This window comes from Herpailurus yagouaroundi, unplaced genomic scaffold (assembly GCF_014898765.1).
Source record: "Herpailurus yagouaroundi ecotype Mexico unplaced genomic scaffold, PumYag 208, whole genome shotgun sequence".
Lineage (NCBI taxonomy): Eukaryota > Metazoa > Chordata > Mammalia > Carnivora > Felidae > Herpailurus > Herpailurus yagouaroundi.
Genome location: NW_024412439.1, coordinates 8,142,508 through 8,164,164, shown reverse-complemented (window position 1 = coordinate 8,164,164; position 21,657 = coordinate 8,142,508). Strand labels below are relative to the sequence as shown.

The following is a 21,657-nucleotide window of genomic DNA, read 5'->3' as shown; positions in this document are numbered from 1 at the left end:
GGACACAAATCAGAACAAGCACGTTTAACTTGGTAAATGCCATTTCGCCGGGCAGAAAAACAACAGAATGTGGAACTTGCCAGAATACAAACCCTGAACACTGCGGACACAGTCTGGAAGGAGGACCCCTTCTTCTTCCCGCCCTTCTTGCTTCCCCCGGAATCTCCTGGATGGACACAGAAGGTGTGTCAGATGCGTCCCTGAGGACACAGTGGTGGCCTCTCCTCATGCCCCCAGTTATATTGACATACAAGTGACGTAACATTGTGTGACTTTCAGATGTAGGACATAATGACTTGATACATGTATATATATATATTTTAATTTTTTTTAATCTTTGTTTTTGAGAGAGAGAGAGAGAGAGAGACAGAGACAGAGAGAACAAGCAGGGGAGGGGAAGAGAGCGAGGGAGACACAGAATCCAAAGCAGGCTCCAGGCTCTGAGCTGTCAGCACAGAGCCTGATGTGGGGCTCGAACTCACGAACCGAGAGTTCATGACCTGAGCTGAAGTCAGACGCTCAACTAACTGAGCCACCCAGGTGCCCCTCTTAGCAACTTTTAAATATGTAATACAGGGATGCCTGGGTGGCTCAGTTAGTTGAGCATCCGACTTCAGCTCAGGTCGTGAACTTGCGGTTCGTGAGTTCGAGCCCCACGTCGGGCTCTGTGCTGACAGCTAGGAGCCTGCTTGGGATTCTTTCTCTCCCCCTCTCTCTGCCCCTCCCTTGCCTGTACTCTTTCTCTTGCTCTCTCTCTCCCTCTCTCTCTCTATCCGTCTCTCAAAATAAATAAATAAACATTGAAAAAAAGATCTACCCGTGTAATCACAAATCCAAGGTTTTGTTTTTTTTTATGGCTGAATAGTACACCAGATTTTCTTTATCCATTCATCCACTGATGGCCACTTAGGTGATTTCCATGTCTTGGCTCTTGTAAATAATGTCGCAATGAACACGGGGTGCAGATATGTCTTTATGACAGTGATTCTGTTTCTTTCAGATACAGACCCAGAAGTGGGATTTCTGGATCATATGGTAATTTCATTTTTAACTTTTTGAGGACCCTCCGTACTGTTTTCCATAGTGGCTGCACCAATTTACATTCCTACCACCAGTGCACAAGGGTTCCTTTTTCTTAGTGGTGGCCATACCCTTCAAACCCTGGAATGGAACTTTGGGTTTTCTTTTGATGTAACAGAGCTGCAGGGTGTTTATTTCTTGTTTGTTTTTAAAATGTGTCTCAAACTAGTCGTATTAGGGAAAACTCATATTTATCACTAAAAGATGGGGTGGGGTGGGATGTGGGTGGCATTTGACCAGGAGTATAGCTTAGACTCTCAGTATCAAAGCCGAGTCTTCTCCTGTAGGAACCAGACAAGTCAACTCAACAATTGGCAAGATTGAGATATTCCTCTGGATGGACTATAGTTTCTTTCACGAGTCTACCTCCTTCTTGCGTCCCTGTTTATCTTGTGATGAGGAAGTAACTGAAACCAGTACAACTGATGCATCTCAAGAATTTTCTTCAAGTCAGTTTCTCTTCTTGTCTCAAAGGAACAACCTAGCTTTTTGGCTTCTCTAGGAGTTGGTGATATTGGGTCTACTTTTTGTGAATGGCTCCATTTCAGATTTTGCCTCCCACATGCGATCAAGATTTAGTCTAGGGGAAATAAATGTCATGCCTCATTCTCCACCCATCTTCCTTGCCTTCAAGGGCTAGCATGAAATGTGGGTAGCAGGACAGGGTGGGCCAGAAAGCCACTTCCCAAGACCCAGACCTACACAGGGCCTTCTCCGTAGAGTCTTGGTGATATCACTGAGTGCGGTTGGGCAACACAGTCATAGAGATGCCCTCACTAGATTTGAAGAAAATGATATTCATCATTTGAGTTTAAACTTGTGCTCAGTTTTTACATTCTACTATCCCAGAGTACACAGGATGTTAATATTTAAAAGTGATCTAATTATAGAATGAACATATTGTCTATATCTTCATGTTATGAACAGTAATTTTTAACAATTTGTGCATTTAAGATAGTTCATAATTTTAAAACCCTATTTTGGCAATTATTTTAAAAATAGAAGATGGGTAACTTAAGGAGTGATACTGGCTTGTGCAGCCATATTGGAAAACAGTCTGGAGGTTCCTCGAGAAGTTAAATCTAGAGTTATCATATGACTCAGCAATTCCACTTCTAGGTATGTACCCAAGAGAACTGACAACATATACCCACACAGAAACTTGTATACAAATGTTCATAACAGAAGGGTTCACAGTAGCTAAACGTGGAGACAACCTAACGTCCATCAACTGATGAGTGGATAGAGGAAACGTGTACTCTCCATCCACTGGAACATTACTCATCTTAAAAAGAAGTGAGCTGGGGGTGCCTGGGTGGCTCAGTCCATTAAGTATCCAACTCTTGACTTTGGCTCAGGTTATGATCTCACAGTTTGTGGGTTCAAGCCCTGCATCAGGCTCTGTGCTGACAGTGCAGAGCCCGCTTGGGATTCTCTCTCCCTCTCTCTCCGCCCCTCCCTTGCTCTCTCTCTCTCTCGCTCTCTCTCAAAAGAAATAAACTTAAAAAAATAAATAGAAGTGATGTACTGATACATGCCATAACACAGACAAACCCTGAAACCATTCTACATGAAAGAAGCCAGTCACCAAAGACCATGTAGGGTATGATTCCATTTACATAAAATGACCAGAGTAGGCTGATCCATAGAGACAGAAAGTAGATGTGTAGTTGCCAGGACCTGGTGAAGTGGTAACAGGGGTGATGAAAGCGTTCTCGAATTAGATGGTATGGATGGTTGCACACCTTTAAATATACTAAAACCACTGAATTTTCCAAAGAGTAGATTGTATAGTGCATGAATTATATCTCAATATTTCAAAACGTTTTTATTTGTTTAAGTAATCTCTACACCCAACGTGGGGCTTGAACTCACGACCCCAAGATCAAGAGTTGCACGCTCCTCCAACTGAACCAGCCAGCCACCCCATCTCAATTTTGAGAAGTTATTAAAAGATGTGGTTTTGGCGGGCTCCTGGGTGGCTCAGTTGGTTAAACACCTGACTTCAGCTCAAGTCACGATCTCATGGTTTTTGAGTTCGAGCCCCACGTTGGGCTCTGTGCTGACAGCTCAGAGCCTGAAGCCTGTTTCAGATTCTGTGTCTCCCTGTCTCTCTGCCCTTGCCCCCCCCCCCTCTCAAAAATAAATAAACATTATAAACAATTTTTAAAAATGTGGTATTGGCTATTTTGTTCCCTGAGAGGCCCTGTTACCTCCATAGAACTCAATCTCTTAAGGAAGAGGAAGAAATTGAGAGACCAAAGACAAAAGACATCCAGCTCAGCCTGAAGCTCACAGTTGACTACTTGATTTTCAAGGACACCTTTGGGTTATGAGTAGTTACACGGAGCGTTTCACACGGGGGTGGGGAGAATTTCACCTGCTTCTGCGCCAGCATAGTTGGAGAAAAGGAAAGACAGCAGCTTCAGCGAAGACTTCTGGTACAGCCCAACCACGGTCTCGTTCAGCGGGTCCTTGTTCTTGTCCAGCCAGCCGGCAATGTTGTAGTCCACGGTGCCGGCGTAGTGCACCAGCGAGAAGTGGGCCTCGGCCCTGCCTTTGGCAGGCTTGGGCTTCTGGAAGTTGTTGGACTTGCCCAGGTGCTGGTCATACAGCTTGTTCTTGAAGGAGGTGTCCGTGGCCTTGGGGAACATGCACTCCTCCTCCAGGATGGAGAAGATGCCCATGGGCTGAAAGGAGAACAGACCATGTCTCAGCGTTTAATAGTACGTTTCCATGACTCCGTTGACTGCAGGAGCCAAAAACAACTTCTTCCTTGCTACTGCTTTCTGGCTAAGAGCCTTGCAAGGTAAGTGCTGTGAGAGCAAGGTGTGATGACAGAGCAGAACTAGCCGTGTGGTATGTGCTTAATGAACGCTTGTTGAACAAGAGAGCATGGAAAGAGATTGTATGTGTTTATTATAAACGTAGCTCACTTTTAGCGATCGGCTTACCCCCCAGAAAGTAAAGTTACATACCTACACATAAAATACTATGAGTTATATATATATATATACACACACACACACATATATACACATATATATACATATATATACACATATATATACACATATATACATATATATATATTTACTTATTTATTTTTGAAATTTATTGTCAAATTGGTTTCCATACAACACCCAGTGCTCATCCCAAAAGGTGCCCTCCTCAATACCCATCACCCACCCTCCCCTCCCTCCCACCCCCCATCAGCCCTCAGTTTGTTCTCAGTTTTTAAGAGTCTCTTATGCTTTGGCTCTCTCCCACTCTAACCTCTTTTTTTTTTGTTGTTTTTTTTGTTTTTCCTTCCCCTCCCCCATGGGTTTCTGTTAAGTCTGGACATCTCAGGAGCCACTTCAGAAAGATAAACTCATTCCAGTGTGACAGTGCTCAGAATGCTATGGGGATTCCTTTTTTAAAATTTATTTTTTATTAAAAAAATTTTTTTTTAGCATTTATTTATTTCTGAGAGACAGAGAGAGACAGAACACAAGCGGAAGAGGGGCAGAGAGAGAGGGAGACACAGAATCGGAAGCAGGCTCCAGGCTCTGAGCTGTCAGCACAGAACCCCATGCAGGGCTCGAACCCATGAAACATGAGATCATGACCTGAGCTGAAGTCAGATGCTCAACCAACTGAGCCACCCAGGCGCCGCCCCCCCCCCACCTTTTTTTAAAGTTTATTTACCTATTTTGAGAGAGAGAGAGAGACAATGCGAGTTGGGGAGGGGCAGAGAGAGAGGGAGACAGAGAATCCCAAGTAGGCTCTGCACTGTCAGCACAGAGCCTGATTCGGGGCTCAAACTCATGAATCTGAGCCAAAATCAAGAGTCAGAAGCTCAACCGAGTCACCTAGGAGTACCCCCGTGCCTTTTTTTTTTAAGTTAATGTCCTCTGCTATTTTTATAATAACATGGTTCTAAGAACTCCTCACATTCTTGGGGAGAACAGAGCCCTTGGATCTTAACCACCCAGGTACCCCTTAAGGTGTCTGAATTACGTGTGCTTTCCAAACACTTACTCTTCAGCTTCAAGGGGATTCGGCTCTCTTAAGGCTGGGAGAGTAGGGTTAGGGTCGCCACTCGATTAGCAGGGAAGAGTGAGAGCAAAGATGTGGTGGTCCCAAGTCCCTGGGGAGCACCTCTGTTTCTCTACCTTCTCAATGAGCTCGATGCAGGCAGCCAGGTCCATCCCAAAGTCGATGAACTCCCACTCGATGCCCTCCTTCTTGTACTCCTCCTGCTCCAGCACGAACATGTGGTGGTTGAAGAACTGTTGCAGCTTCTCGTTGGTGAAGTTGATGCACAGCTGCTCCAGGCTGTTGAACTAGGGCATTGCAAACACCAAAGAGCTCAAGTGAGTTTGGGAAACCCAGGGGGAATTTGGCAGAGCAGACACGAAGTGGAGGGGCCTTAACAGGGCCGCTTATTCCAACAACTCACATCAAAGATCTCAAAGCCGGCGATGTCCAGGACCCCGATGAAGTACTGTCTGGGCTGCTTGGTGTCCAGCTGCTGGTTGATGCGGGTGACCATCCACAGGAACATCTTCTCGTAGACGGCCTTGGCCAGGGCGCCCACCGCGTTGGTCACCTTGAAGAAAGATCACTCGCTCATCCCTCAAATTAATGTTTATATGGTGGTATTAAGTTGAAGCATGAACCGGATGACATCTTCAGGGTCAAAGCTGTTGGAGATGGGTCCAACCTAATATTAAATATTTCTTTTTTTTTTAGGTTTGTTTGTTTGTTTGTTTGTTTATTTATTTATTTATTTTTGAGAGAAAGAGAGAGAGAGAGAGCGAGCACAAGAGGGGGTGGGTTAGAGAGAATGAGAGACAGAATCCTAAGCCAGCTCCGTGCCATCAGCGCTTAGCTGATGCCGGGCTCAATTGCACGAACTGTGAGATCATCACCTGAGCCGAGATGAAGAGTCAGCCGCTTAACCGACTGAGCCACCCAGGCGTCCCACCCCCACCCCCCCATTAAAAATTTCTTGAAATGTTTGCTACCTTAGAATATTCCCCTTTCTAGGGGCGCCTGGGTGGCGCAGTCGGTTAAGCGTCCGACTTCAGCCAGGTCACGATCTTGCGGTCCGTGAGTTCGAGCCCCGCATCAGGCTCTGGGCTTATGGCTCAGAGCCTGGAGCCTGTTTCCGATTCTGTGTCTTCCTCTCTCTCTGCCCCTCCCCCGTTCATGCTCTGTCTCTCTCTGTCCCAAAAATAAATAAACGTTGGGAAAAAAAAAAAAAAAAAAAAGAATATTCCCCTTTCTGTGAGAACCATTGTATGTACAAAGATAACCTTCTAACAACCATGGTTATGACATGTGACTCTAGACCCTGGCCGCACGTAATTGAGCCACAAGGGGACATTTGATCCAAGTTGGGTTGTACAAAGTGTCTCTCCTGCGAATTTGGAATTGGGATCAAAGACACTGGTCTCAGTCTCAGCAGGAGGCTGAACTACAGAGATGTGAAGCTGGGGGCTATGGGGTGAGCAGGAGAGATGGAGAGAGATTTTTTTCCTGGTGAGGACACAGGAGAGGAGAGCAGACAGCCCATGGAGCCCCCGGGAAGGAGCTGCACAGGGGGTGCAGCCTGGCTCCAGAGGACCCTTCGGTTTCTGGCTCCAGGCCCTTAGGATGCCCGATGGTACTCTTGATTTACATTCCTTGAGCTAGCTACACCTAGGGTCCTAAGAATGAGACTCCCCCTAATGCTGACGCCAGTTACATATGTATTTCTGATATCTTCAACTGAGAGAGCTCTAAGATGATGGTTACTGTTTATTTACCTTTGAGTGAGAGACAAACAGAACACGAGAGGGAGAGGGGCAGGGAGAGAGAGAGGGAGACACAGAATCGGAGGCAGGCTCCAGGCTCTGAGCCGTCAGCACAGAGCCCAATGTGGGGCTGGAACCCACGAACCGTGAGATCATGACCTGAGCTAAATTTGGACGCTCAACCGAGTGAGCCACGCAGGTGCCCCTAAAACGATGGTTAAAATAGCAACATCACTGAGTCAGCTGAACTCAGATCATCTCCATTACCTGCTGGACATTTTGGCCTTTAGTGACATACTCGTTCCCAACCTTCACCCTCGGACAGCACAGGCCCTTCAGCATTTCTGCAGAGTTCAGACCCATTAAGTATCCAGCTTTGTCAGCCACTGGAGGAAGAGGGGAAATAGCGTCACACAAAAACAGCAGCTGCTGATGTGGCCAGTCAGGCCCCAGGGGCCTCCCAGAAATGTTTCCTACAATCCTTTTGTCTTTGTGTGTTTGTTTTTAAATGTTTGTTTCTTTATTTTGAGAGAGACAGACAGAGAGTGCCAGTGGGGAAGGGGCAGAGAGACAGGGAGAGAGAATCCCAAGCAGACTCTGTGCTCCCGGCTCGTGGGTTCGAGCCCCGCGTCGGGCTCTGTGCTGATGGCTCAGAGTCCGGAGCCTGCTTCGGATTCTGCGTCTCCCTCTCTCTCTGTCCCTCCCTCTCTCACACTCTCTCTTTATCTCAAAAGTAAATAATAAATGTTAAAAAAAAAAATTGAAGAAAAGATACAGTTACATAGTAATTTTGGAGTCTGATAATGCAGCAAAATGGTGTCTGAGTGAAGGAGGCACCATTTGGACATATAGCTAAGCACCTTCTTGATTTATGCAAGCTCACAGCTGAGAAAGAAGTACAAAACTTTGCCCCAACCTGCATGTGTTGGAAGAGGTCAGAAGCAGTCGAGTATTGGCAATTTCACACAGTTCACTGGGAGTTCAGTTGACTTGGGGACGGACCTGGCTGCCTGCACTAAACTAATCGAGAAGGTCAAGAAATGTTGTTTCCCTAGAGACAGCTCCTTCTTGGCTGGGACCGTCACCTTATTGCTGGCTCGGGAGATGAGCTAATAAAAATCCAGGACAGTATTTGTTAAGTATTTAATAAGAGGCCAAATGGGTGCTATCCTCTTTTCCTGCTTTGCCCGCTTAGGTGGGTGGTATAATTATTGTTCTAGTCACTTAAACTTGAATGCTTGGGGTTGATCATATCCCTCCTTTACATCCCTGATGTGCCTGTGGTCATCAAATCCTGCTCACTTCACCTTCAAAATGGCTTGGATCTCCATTGTTTGGAATAGTAGAGTGGTAGAGAGCTTGGGCTCTCGACTCAGCCTGATGTTCACATTTTGGTTTTGCTTCCTCGTACTCACGGTTTTGTTTTTGGTTTTTGGGTTTTTTTTTTGTTTTTGTTTTTGTTTTTGTTTTTTTGTAAACTGGTGGCAGGGTGATTCTTGGTGGTTTCCCGTCGGTTCGGTTGTTGGGAAGTAGGCCTGGTGCATGGTGAGCCCTCAGCAAACGTTTACTTGGATTGGCATCCTCATCAGAGGACCTCAGGCCTGGATCACTTTCCCCTGTTCAGGCTCTTTCTGCTCCTAAGCACTGAGCACACGGCTGCCAGGGCTGGAAGGGGGCCTGGGGCCCCACCATGATATTTATAATACGAGATCCACCCTTTGCCGAGGAGCCTGGTACATTTTCTTTTCAAACCCCCACACTCTTGGCAACCTTGACTGGTCACAGATGAACTCACACGAATCTCCCCTCCTATGTGGAGCGTCCGTGGTTTCTGGTGCCTATCACATCCATTCTAGGCCTTTGAAAAGGCCTTTTCAAACTGAGGCCAAAATAACTACTCTTTAATTCCCATGTCTCACACTTACACACATCCTCTTCTGCAGCCAATGTCGACCACTCTGCTGTTTATTTCCATCACATTCCTTCTCCTGCCCCCTTGATCATCATGTTTCCTCTGCCCAGACTGTCTTTCCTTTCAACCATACCTTTCAGGATCTACCCACCCTTCAAACTCTGCATCAGTGCCCTCCTCCCCCAGGAAGCCCTCCTCGATTACCCCCAATCAGAAGGGCTTCCTGTTCTGAACACAGCCTCTCTCCCGCTGCTTATCTGGCACCATTGCCAGAGGCAGGATTCCAAGATGGCCTCCAGGATTGGTGCCCCTGGTATATATTCCCTGCATAATCCCCTCCACTTGTGTGGGGGTAGAACCGGTGAATGGGATATGACCTGTCACTCCTGTGAAGAGGTCACTAAGGAAAAGAGATTATCCTGGGCAACCCTAGCCTAATCAGGCGAGGCTTTATGGGCAGTGGTCAAGTCACGTATATTTTCCTGGTCTTTCTTTCAAGGCTACTGCACCCCTGTATCATCTGGGGTTCAAGACACAGTGCTTCCCGTAGTGTGGGGATGTTACAACAGGTAGGATTACTGGAGATGAACCAGTCTTTTACTTAACAGAGCTTGGAAGACACGGCGGGAGAGAGATGAGGGGAAGAACAGGGGGTACGGGGGGGCGGTCCTGCTGCTGTGAGCCCCTCCCACTGCCCTCTGCTCTGTTTCCAGGAGGGGGACTGGAGATCATCCAGGTGAGAGCCATGGGGCGCACGGAGATGCATACGCTAGTCCATGGTTCGGGGTTCAACTTCAACAGATGTCAGAATTAAAGGCAACGAGAGGAGGAGAACTCCTCACCTGGTCTTAGGCTCAGGTGCTTAAGGACAGTATTCTTCTGGACGCTCATCATGGCGTGCACAGAGAGAAAGTGAAGTTCATGGAACCATATCCTCTTAGAAATGTCTACCCCCAAATAACGGGTGAGCTGTGATAGGGAGCAGTAGTGGTGTGGACAGTGATTATTCACTCACGAGAATGCCCAGACGTGGTTACCTTCGGTGCCGTCAGGCTCCGCCTGCTCTTCCCGCTGCTTCTGCTTGAACTTCATGTTCCCATAGTGCATCACGGCGCCCGTCAGCTTGTAGATCCCGACTTTCTCCTCTGAGCTGAAGCCCAGAATGTCAATGGCGTTCTGGGAGTTAGAAAAAGGACAGTTGTCACAGAGACTCTGTTTTCCCTGGTGAAGACCTCATCCTTTCTGTACAGCCCGGGAGACGGCGTTTGCCCAAAGGAGTGGTTGACAGGTGGGATGTGTTAAGATAGGGGTTAAAAGCCATTTCTTTGTGGCGCCTGGATGGCTCTGTCGGTTAAGCGTCTGACTCTTGATTTCAGCTCAGGTCATGATCTCATGGTTTGTGAGTTTGAGCCCAGCCGTCGTGCTCTCTGCTGACAGTGTGGGGCCTGCTTGGGATTCTGTCTCCCTCTCTCTCTGCCCCTCCCCTGCTCGTTTTCTCTCTCTCTCTCTCTCTCTCTCTCTCTCAAAAAAAAAAGTATATATATATATATATATATATATATATATATATATACACGTCTATATATATTTGATTTAAAATCCATTTCTCTAACATGTTTATGTGGGAGGGGGAGATTATGGAAGAAAATGTGAATCGTCTGTAAGAACTGATTTGAATCCTTTATACATAGATTTGGGGCTGTTTTCTGGAGGAGGCTGTTGGGAACCATTGTGTGATAGCAGGAGAAGGAAGTGTCATGGAGAGTGTCTGAGGAAATGTCCAACAGCTTGAAAGCCTGGCATTGTAAGCCGGGAATTCTGGTGTTGCTCAGAATTGAGACAATATGGCGCCCCAGGCAACTAGAGCCTCAAGGGACGGTCATGGAAGAGAATGCCACCACTTTTCAAATAAGGAAGCGGAAAACTTTTGCAGAGCCTACCTGTGCTAGGCACACCCATATACCGCCCCGTTAAGTCGCTATGAGAACCTTCTAGGTGTGCAGATGTTTCCAAAGTTACGGGTGAGACCTGAGGTTCTAAAAGGATGAGTGACCTGCCCCAAGTCACACAGGCAGGATGGGATAAAACTGGGGCCGGAGCAAGTGCTTGGGTCACTTCAGAGCCTACAGCGGTTGCTGATTTGGTCTGACAGCCCTTGGCCCATCATCTACCACAAAGACTTAAATTAGCGACTCCTTCTCTGGGGTGTATGTGTTGACTATGCAGTAGGTCTTGCAGCCTGAGCCTAAGCAATCCCCACTGGTGGATTTGACATGTATGGATGTGCTGGTGAGCAGGTTGGTCAGTGTCAGCAGGATGGCACTCTTGGGGTCGTGCCCCCTTTTGGAGAGGGAGAGTCCATGCCAGGAGCCGTGATGGCCTCCTTGACTCCATATCCCACCCCATCAGATGCATATCTGTGTCCTAGGAAGGGGTCATTGTAGGTTAAGAGAGAAAACCTTTCATTAAACTTTGAAAGGAACCAGGTGAAAGCATTACTGTCTGGGGACCCTCCTGGAGAACGCAGTCCCTGGAAGGGAGAAATCCCTTTCTGCTCGGCCGTAAACCATCACCCAGGAAAAGCTCCAGGAGAGGGATGAACAGTGTCAGCCCCTGACAGCTGGGGAACTACGGTGAGGACCTGAGACATATTTGGTGACTTTAAGAATTACCTAAGGGGCGCCTGGGTGGCTCAGTCGGTTGAACATCCGACTTCAGTTGGGGTCATGATATTGCGGTTCATGAATTCGAGCCCTGCATTGGGCTCTGTGCTGATGGCTCAGAGCCTGGAGCCTGCTTCAGAGTCTGTGTCTCCTTCTCTCTCTTCCCCTCCCTCCCCCTCAAAAATAAATAAAAAACACACAAAAAATTTTAAAAATTACCTAAGAGGCCCTTTCTTGGGGGATGGAGACCTTGCCCTGGTCATTAACCCAATCTTTCCATCCTCATCAGTTGGTAAGGGCTGGGGAAAATTGGTAAAAATATATACAGCTAGGTTTGAGTTAACTAAAGTTTATTTGCCCAAGAACATTCTCTTCTTGTCTTTTTTGTTTTTAATGTTTATTTATTTTTGAGAGAGAGAGAGAGAGAGAGAGAGAGAGAGAGAGAACAGGGGAGGAGCAGAGAGAGAGGGAGACACAGAATCAGAAGCAGGCTCCAGCTATCAGCACACAGCCTGACATGGGGCTCGAACTCATGAACCGCGAGATCATGACCTGAGCTGAAGTTGGACACTTAACCGACTGAGCCACCCAGGAGCCCCACATTCTCTTATCTTAAAACAATCAGCGTCACCTGGAAATGTCACAAAATGAAAGCCAAGGAGCTGACACTGGACAGTGCCCCCAGCCTGTTGGACAAGACCCCTTTCCACCAGCTCTTATGGGTCCTGTGAGGGCAGAGCCAACAGCAGTGGAGATGAATTGCCCAGAGATGATGTCTGCCCATTAAAAATGCAATTAATTAAAAAAAAAAAAAAAAAGGAAGTCCTGGGGTTGGGCAGATCTGGCTTCAAATGCTCTAACATTTACAAGCTCTGTCTTTGAGCAAATTGTGTGTGTGTGTTTTTTTTTTCTAAGACTCCACTTCCATCTTTGTGAATCAGAAGTCATAGTTGTTACCTCTATCACAGGTTTGGGGGAGGCTTAAACAAGATAACACGGACAGAGCCCTTATCTTAGTTCCTAGCTCATGTAAGTGCTCAATGCACTTCGTTATTATTATTCTAGTTATTAACCTTAGAAATGCTTCCCAAAGCTAACGACTGGGGGTGGGGGCTGATGGGTGTGCTAAGGATGTGGGAGCTGAAGGTGAGCCTGAGTGGGCAGGTAGCCTGAGGAGTGGAGCATCTGCTACAGAGTGGGTTATCTTTCCTGCTTCATACTTGGCTGTGTCTTAAAATTTTTCTTGGGGCGCTTGGGTGGCTCAGTCAGTTAAGCGTCTGACTTAGGCTCGGGTCATGATTTCTCGAGTTCGAGCCCCGCGTCCGGCTCTGTGCCGACAGCTCGGAGCCTGGAGCCTGCCTCCAATTCTGTGTCTCCCTCTCTCTCTCTGCCCCTCCCCCACTCACGCTCTGTCTCTCTCTGTCTCAGAAATAAACATTAAAAAAATTTTGTTTAAATTTTTTCTTAAAGAACCGTGCAGATAGTTTTGTAACCTGAGAAGTTCCAACAAAACCTTTCAAAACCTTATATGTGCGAACATCTAAAGTGCTGGAGAAGGGAACGGGAAGTCCTGTTTGGGAGAACGTTCTGGATCCCCCACGGGATCTGCTGAGGTGGTGCTGGGTGCTGGGGAGGGGTGCAATCTGGACGAATTGTCTTGACATCTCCATCTCTGAGATCTTGGGTCTGATCACCTAACATCTCTGGGGCCCCGTTTCTCATTAGATCGCTAGGATGCCTCTCCGTTCACAAGCTCAGTGATTCCACATGGAAAGAAAGGAGGAAGGAGAAAAGATGCTTACATCAGTCGCCAGTAGCTCTTTACTGTCATCGATGCTGGCCACGGTGACCTCTCCTTGGCTCACGAAGGGGAAGTCAAAGGGATTGGTTGAAATGAGGAGCAAGTCTGTGAAACACGAAGGAGGTCCCGTCAGCGCCTCGCGCACCTTGTACGCGGGGTGTTTTTCCCACGTGACTGATTTGGAAGATGAGAGCAATAACCCCTAAGACCTTACCGATTAGTTCTGGCTTCTTGTTTGACATGATTTGGTAGAAAATGTGATAGCTTCTCTCACTGGACAGCTGAAATGTCACTCTGGATTTTTCTAAGAGATCTAAGGGAACAGGAAATAATGTGATTTGAGGTCCCTGGGAGATGCCTCTGTGGTCAAATCCCATGGTGCCCAGTGGGGTGCCCTGACTCACAGGTTTCGATGTCTGCAGATGCCAGCTTTCCCGTGGCTCCGAAATGAATCCGAATGAATTTCCCCTGTCCAATGGCAGGTAGACAAACATCACCATTACTTCATGTATATGGTAGTGTGGCTGGCTTTTGCTAGGGACTACCAGCCATGAGTGGGAAATGTAGGGTCACGGAGAAAGTGATGCCAGATGCAGAGGACTTGCCTCTTCTCTGTCTGCCTGGCATCCGGTGTCCCCATTCTGGGTCCATCAAGACTCAGATAGTTCTACCCAAAGCATCTGGCCCTGTTCCTCCAGCTCTGGGGACGCCCACAGCCTCCCTCACCAACTTCCTTGAGACCACCTCACGCTAGATTGTCCCCTTGGTTTTTAACCTGCTCTCTGGTACCCGGATTCCCAAACACTTCATGACAACTTTGATGGGTCTCATTGGATTGTCTTGCTGACCTCCTTTGTTCCTTCTGAGATTTCTTCCTTTGGTTTCCCTTACTGCTTACTACAGGCAACCCTAGCTTCCAGGCTCAGGCCAGGCTCTCTGGCTCCCCAAATACACATTCTGAGTCTGAGTTCTGCCCTTTGGAGGGGAGGCGAGAGGTGAAATTTTACGAGTGATTGGTCTCTACCAAACTGTGAGCAAATTTGAGGGCAAAAATGTTGCCTTGCTTATTCACCCATAGTCAGGAATATGGTCGTTACTCAGTAATATTCTCAATATTTTCTTCTTTTATTTTGAGCTTATTTATTTATTTTGAGAGAGATAGGGAGAGAGAGAATCCCAAGCAGGCTCCACACTCTCAGTGCAGAGCCCAAAAGGAGGCTCGATCCCATGAACCGTGAGATCGTGACCTGAGCCAATACCAAGGATCAGATGCTTGAATGACTGAGCCACCCAGATGCCCTGGTATATTTTCTGAATGAAACTTGAGAAGAGTTGGTGTAGGGCCAGTGGAGGTATGAGTGAACTGTAAGTGTTGGTCTTCGGTATTGTTAGCTGCTCAGTGGGAGATGATGGAAGTTTTAGCCTGCAGATGTTTGGTGGGTGGGCGGAAGGTAGACAGAATACCCAGGGTGATCGTGACTTCTGGGTCTGGGCCAAGAGGAGAGGCCTAAGCACTATAGGGGGTGTCTAAAGGCATCGTCTTCCTCAGGGCACCAGGTTAGCTCAATAACTGACTTGATGCCAATGTATGCACCATGTCTCTGCTGTGTAACATGCACCCAGATCCCCTACGAGCAAGAGATTTTAGTTGTGCACAGGGAGGACAGATGTGCAAATGAGCAATGCACAGAGGACCGAGGGAAAGAAAGAAAGAAAAGTCAGGGCTCATTGTCACAGTCCTTGATGGCTACATCTACTCTCTCATCGGTGACCATTTTATCTTCGAGAAATAACGATGAAACACAAGCTTGAGATTATCCACCTCCTGAGATGTATGAAGTCCTGATGTACTTTTGCAACTACAGGCATAAATGAGGGCTTCACCTCGTGGTATTTGCTCACCTCCTGGTACAGTGAGATTAGGTAGAGGACTGGTTGTTTATTTGCCGATGGAGGAAGTCAATGCCTCTTTGGCTGAGCTAAACTTAAGTGAGACATTGAGGGATGGAACATATCTTTCAGTATTTTCAACATCAACTTATTCCCAGGTTTTGGGCTCTCCTGCCTTCACAGGACTTTTCCTTTTCCCAATGACTCTGACTTGGAGAAATTAAAGCTGCTCACTTAATTCACACTAAGGTTTATGTGGCTAATAAGCCAATGAGATTGCTCAACGGACTTCAACATTTTAAAATGTGCTACCTCAAGGGGCGTCCGGGTGGCTCAGTAGGTGAAGCATCTGACTCTTGGTATCGGCTCAGGTCATGATCTCACAGTTTGTGGGATCAAGCCCCTCATCAGGCTCTGTGCTGAGCCTGTAGCCTGCTTAAGATTTTCTCTCTCCCTCTGCAACCCCCCCCCCCAAAAAAAAGTTTCTGCCTCAAGAGACCAATTTTAGCATAAAAGAATTGCTCTCTACTTGTGGAACCTGAATCACCATAACTTCAGGATGCTCTGAGATGTCACTGTCTAGTTAGGAAGGGACAGATAATTCTCCCTCTGCCAAGAATGAGCCAACACATTCTTCAGTGTATCAGAATATCCCAGCAGGGCAGATAGATCTGAATCATGTGAGGGTAGAATAGGGCTGGCTATATTATGGTTTATGTGGCATTTTTTAATATCCAGCATTTGAGGAGAGGGTTTGGTTCTGGGGTGGGGGTGGGAGGGTGTGGAAAACTGGACTGGGTCTTACAAATCTTGAGGAGTTGTCATTCCTCACAGTCTTGGCGTTTCCAAAGGCCTCCAGCAGGGGATTGGCCTGGATGATTTGATCTTCCAGGGTCCCCTAATAATAAACAAGAAAAGACAAAGGGAGGACTTTGGACTGTCCCCTGAAGGAGCCCCCTGGTGACTCAAATGTGTGTATGCTCTGGGCAGGGTCCGAGGAGAGATGCTGACCAGTCCAGCCCGGTGGCCAGTGCAGATGTGAGAAGGAACCCACGGCCTCACCCCCCACCTCCCGAGGAGGCTTCAAGGTCCCATCAGGAGACGGTCTGATTAGTATAACATTGACGTGACTCTGGTCACACCAGATTTCAGGCTTCATCTTGATTTTTCAGGCTGCCTTTCTTCTCTGATAACACTTCATTATAAAGCACGGATTTTTAGAATACATACACCCGTTACTGCATGCATCGGGACCCAACTAATAGATTTGGATTCAGAAGTATAAATGGAATTGAGCAATTAAAGTGACCCAAGAGATCACTTATAGAAATAGTGGTTCTCAAAAAAATTTTAAGTAGCAAAAAATATGTCATGAGAACTATTGCTCAGAAGTCCGCTTAAAGAAGGTGTTGGGCTCTGTGCTGACAGCTCGGAGCCTGGAGCCTGCTTCGGATTCTGTGTCTCCCTCTCTCTCTGCCCCTCCCCCACTCATGCTCTGTCTCTCTCTGTCTCAGAAATAAACATTAAAAAAATTTTTTTAAGAAGGTAGAACTTTTACCCTCACCCCCCACCACGACTGCTTATCCTTCTGTCTCCAGGGCAGTTTTCAAACTCCTGTCCTGCCCAGCTGGTTCTCAAAGTGTGATCCCTGGACCAGCTGCGTGAACAGAGGGAACGTGATGAAAATGCAAAGCGTCAGCGTTGTGAATGTGAGATTGGCATTTCGGTCAGAAATTCTGGGCCAGGGGCTTAGCGATCGGATCGGTCATTCACAAGCCCTCCTGGGGATTCTTACGTGCGCTCACCTGTTTTTTTAGAGCCCCTGGCCTGAAGCATCCCTCCTGGAGGGGAGTGCATAGTGAGTTGCTCACCTGTCCCTGGCTTTTCCTGATGGAGCTGGTGCCACCACCTCCCGCCCTGCCCCGCAAGCACCCTTAGGACACGACTCGGTGCACTGCCTACACTTGGTGCTCACACACTCTTTAAGTTGGACTTATGCCCGCAAACCTCCTGATGGAGGGAGCTGCTTACCTGCATTTTGCCTGGCTGCTGCTCCTTCTTTTTGTCCCCAGTGACCGCAATTGTTGCGAAGTACTGGATGACACGCTTGGTGTTCACGGTCTTCCCCGCGCCGGATTCTCCGCTGCCGATTTAAAAGTAAGGGAGATAAAAGGGTGGAAGGGGCGGTGCCGGCTTCCGTGTCCTCATGGTGCAAACAGAGGTTACTCACGTGATGAGGATGGACTGATTGTCTCGATCTGGAAATGCAGAGGGAAGAAAACGGAATAAAGAAACAGCAAACACACGGAATAAAAAACAAAAAACAAAAAACAGGGCAACATCGGGTGTGGTCGGGGTCCATGTGGCGCTGACCTGAACTAGCGGTGTGAGGCTGGGGCGTGTCTAATCTTCCTCGAGACCATTGGTGCAGGTTTCCCAAATGTGGGATGTGCACCACGGACAGCGTGGCGAGTGAACAGTGAATCCCACAGTGTGAAAGTTTTTCTTGTTCATGGGTCTTTAACTCCTTGCCAGCCATTTCTCAACAAAGAACAAGTCTCAGACTCAGGGCTTGTGGGAAGGCACGGCTTCTAATTAGAATCTATGGGCACTGATTGGTTGTCATTGAGATTTTCTTTTACCTTTATTCTGTACTCGTGGAAAGTGACCGTGGTTTTCCATTTACAGTCGCTTATGAGTTGAGTGGTGTCCCCCACAAATTCATATGTTGAGATCCTTACCCCCAGGACCTTAGAATGTGACCTTGTTTGGAAACAGGGTCTTTGCAGGTGCTATTGGTGAAGATAAGGTCGCCCTGGGGTGGGTGGGGCCCAAAACCAATATGATTTCGGTCCTTATCAAAAGGAGAGGTTTGGAGATAGATCCACTCAGGGAGAACACCATGTAAAGGCAAATGTATAAGCAGAGTGATGTTTTTACAAGCCAAGGAACCCCACAGATAGCCAGGAAACCCCCAGAAACTGCAAGAGGGGCAGGGGACAGATTCTGCCTCTCCGCCCTTGGAAGGACCCAACCATGCTGATACCCCAGCCTTGGACTTTCCACCTCCAGACTTTGAGACAATAATTTCTGTTGTGTAAGCAACCTGCTTTATGGGATTTTGCCACAGCAGCCCTAGAAACTCATACAAATAGTGGTATTGGGGGTGCTTGGGTGGCTCCATCAGTTAAACATCCGACTCTTGATTTCATCTCAGGTCATGATCTCATGGTTTGTGGGATCGAGCCCCACGTTGGGCTCCACTCTGAGTGTGGAATCTGCGTAAGATTCTCTCTCTCTCTGACCCTCCCCAACTCATGTACATGCCTTTCTCTCTCTCTCTCTTAAAATAAGTAAATAAGCTTTAACCCCCCGCCCCCTCCACAGGGCACCTGGGGGCTCAGTCAGTTAAGCCTCTGAGTTCGACTCAGGTTATGATCTCATGGTTTGTGGGTTTGAGCCCCACATTGGGCTCTGTGCTGACAGCTCAGAGCCTGGAGCCTACTTTAGATTCTGGGTCTCCCTCTCTCTCTGTCCCTCCCTTGCTCATGCTCTGCCTCTCTCTCTCTCTCAAAGATGAATAAACATTAAAAAAATATTAAACCCTCCTCAAACAAACAAAAAAAATAGTGCTATTGATCTTCCTTTTCAAACTGATGTAACTTTAGTTGATTTGCAGACAAACATGAAATGTACAGTAATGTCTAGGACTGAGTGTGAGAGAGGAAGGGCTGAGGTCTGGACAACATGAGGTTTAGGAGATGACTTTCAGGGTCGTCAAATCTCAGAGGCTTGCTTCTGCTTCTTGAGTCTGCACCAAATCGAGTCAGGTGAAAGTAGCACAGGTCAAAGTGACAGAAAACAGGGTGTCGTCTCAGAGACGACACTATGGTCACATCTCTACATCCTGTGCCCTCCTGGAAATTTAGAGAAGAGACAGAGGAACCCGAGTCTGGGGAGGAAGACAGCGCAGGGACTTTGCTATGCGCATTTCTCCAACTTTGCTTTCTAGCTGCCACTAATAGGCTCCCTTCTAAGCATGCTCATGTTGGGGGATTCTGTGGAGGTAAGGGCAGGGCATCTCTCTGCGTTCCTGGTCCCCCCCCGCCCCCCAGTAAGCATGTGCGCAGCGCAGCATCAGTCGTCAGCACTGGCCTACGAACCATGGCTGCTAATGGAAGATACTGCAAAATCATCATGTAATCATCGGAGTCTCCCAAGGTCACTTTGCTCATCGCCCCATCCAGATGATCGAAGGGCTTGAATAATTAGCTGAGAAGCAGTCCAATTAAAGGGCTTGAATAAGGAACTAAAAACTATTCGCAAAAAATACGGATTGAAGAAATGACTCACCCGTCAGCATGAACTGATAGGCGTTGTCGGAGATGGAGAAGATGTGGGGCGGGGCCTCCTGGCGCTTCTTGCCTCGGTAGGCGGCCACCACCTCGGGGTTGTACACCGGCAGCCACTTGTAGGGGTTGACGGTGACGCAGAAGAGGCCCGAGTAGGTCTGAGAAAACCAGAAAATGCAGCATGTGGATCTTGCTTTACTCGGAGAGGGGGACGGCTTAATAAGGAGATGCCAAAGGGCACTCACGTAGATCATCCAGGCTGTGTAACGCTCTTTGAGGTTGTACAGCACGGCGGGCTCATGCAGATGCGTCATCATGGCCATGTCCTCGATCTTGTCAAACTTGGGAGGGTTCATGGGGAACACCTGGTCACTGTTCAGGGTGAGTGTCTGGGGATTGAGAGGAAAAGCACATGATGAGTAGGAGAGCCAATGCTCTGTACCCCACTCTACCTGGTGCGGAGGAAGTCGTGAGACACTGCAGTGTGATCACCCCACTACCATGAACAGCTTTATGGATCATCTCCGTTCCCAGAGATGATCCACAAAGAACTATCCTTGATTAACCTAATCCCGGTCAAACTGCATAACCGGGTCTGGTCTGGTGCCCCCTGTCAGCATGCCATCCCATGTGCGGGGAATGAGCCACAGGTACGCACGGCAATAGAGCCCTTTAGCCCTCGGGGTCCAAGTGGGACTCGGGATGGCCAAGGCCAGGGCAGGGCGGGCCGCCTCTGTTCGACCCATTTGCCGTGAGTGCTGATATGAGACAAAGGTCGAGAGGCTGGAAGGAAGTATTCCAGTGTATTCTGTGCATTTCCACCTCAATACCTCTGCTCACATGGGTTCCTTTGTCTCGAGTACCTTCACCGAAATTATGTTCAGAACCCCTCAAAGTTCAGCTCAGGCGACACCTCCCCTGTGACCTGTTTCCTGTCTCCCTATCTTTTCCGGGGTTCCATCATTCTTTGCATTTACAGCATTTGGGCTTGCACCATGGTCCGTGGTCAAACTGTATATTTCTGAGACTATTACTTCATTTCCCTTCTGTGGGTTTCCCCTCAGAAGGCAAAAAGGCGGGGATTTGTTGGTACGGGCCAAATCTCTTGAGGAAAGGAGACTCATTTGCCCTGCTGCTCTGCACTAGAGTAAGATACCCAAGATGGCATAAGGGGAGATGGAAAATTCTGTGTATCCTGAACCTTCAGACATTGGGACTTGTTTCTTTTCAGATCATTCAGGGAAGCAGTGAGATCCTCAGCGTGTGACCGTGTAAGATTCTGAAAATGAGGCACAACCAAGGGAGGGGCCCCCAAGAATGACTGAAGAAAATTTATTTCCAGCTCAGTGCAAAGAGGCTGAAATCAGAGGTTAAGTTCAATAAACAAACAACAAATAAAATAAAGATCTGCCTTGTATGCCTGAGTTTGTGAACTGAGACTCATACCTGCCACTCACCTCTTGATTCCTACACAAGATGGTAAACTTTGGGAAGGCAGGTTGTGAGATTTGCTTCTGTCTGCAAAGTGATGGACGCCGGGCGTGGTGGGCGTCCAGTGAATATTGAATTGAATGGTGCCCTGTAATTCTCTACATTAAGCTAGGAATTGCCTCTAGTGTTTTCTCTGTAAGTCACTCTGCAGCCTAGGGAATGACATTTGCCTGGCCCATCCAGCAGCAACCAGCATCGATCTTTCCCTTAAATGGTCCAACCTCTGCCACCCGAACCTTCTCCTTTCTCCAAAGCAAACATCACAAAAACTCTCAAAGCCCAAGTCCCAGAAAAACGAAAGAAGCAGGAATGAAGGCGTTTGCAAATGTCACTTCACTACGGAATAGATCAACGTTAGTTGTGTTCTGTCTTCACATTGCTACGGACTAGCACGTGATCTCCAAAATTCCACGCCAAAGGTACATGAGAATGCCCACATTTTCAAGGACATCTGAGATCAACACTTACCCGGTCATCCAGCGTCTTGACCGTGACTTTGTCATTTTCCCTGCTCTGGATCATACCTTTCACGTACATTTCCTTATCATCTACTGCAAAGCAGGCTTTCTTAGAATCAAAGGGGCGGTTTTGTGCCTCGATTCTCTCCTTCTCTGGCTTCCGCAGGTAGGGAGCTGCCTCTCCAAAAATGGCCATCTCGGCATCGGAACTCATGACTGCAGGGGGG

At 47.7% G+C, this 21,657-nt stretch overlaps 1 protein-coding gene across 1 annotated transcript in view; it reads right to left on the bottom strand.

Annotated features, from left to right (window-relative positions):
* The window catches only part of LOC121015902 (myosin-13), a 53,097-nt gene extending 31,440 nt beyond the window's left edge, over positions 1-21,657 (bottom strand). The window contains exons 1-15 of the mRNA XM_040453191.1: positions 21,441-21,657; positions 19,727-19,870; positions 19,483-19,639; positions 17,360-17,387; positions 17,161-17,272; positions 15,935-16,027; positions 13,644-13,707; positions 13,454-13,552; positions 13,241-13,344; positions 9,813-9,951; positions 7,131-7,249; positions 5,525-5,674; positions 5,238-5,408; positions 3,461-3,770; positions 93-166 (exon numbers count right to left, since the gene is read on the bottom strand). Coding sequence (XP_040309125.1) covers positions 93-166; positions 3,461-3,770; positions 5,238-5,408; positions 5,525-5,674; positions 7,131-7,249; positions 9,813-9,951; positions 13,241-13,344; positions 13,454-13,552; positions 13,644-13,707; positions 15,935-16,027; positions 17,161-17,272; positions 17,360-17,387; positions 19,483-19,639; positions 19,727-19,870; positions 21,441-21,644 — 1,968 coding nt within the window. The 5' untranslated portion in view covers positions 21,645-21,657. The remainder of the gene's footprint in view (positions 1-92; positions 167-3,460; positions 3,771-5,237; positions 5,409-5,524; positions 5,675-7,130; positions 7,250-9,812; positions 9,952-13,240; positions 13,345-13,453; positions 13,553-13,643; positions 13,708-15,934; positions 16,028-17,160; positions 17,273-17,359; positions 17,388-19,482; positions 19,640-19,726; positions 19,871-21,440) is intronic.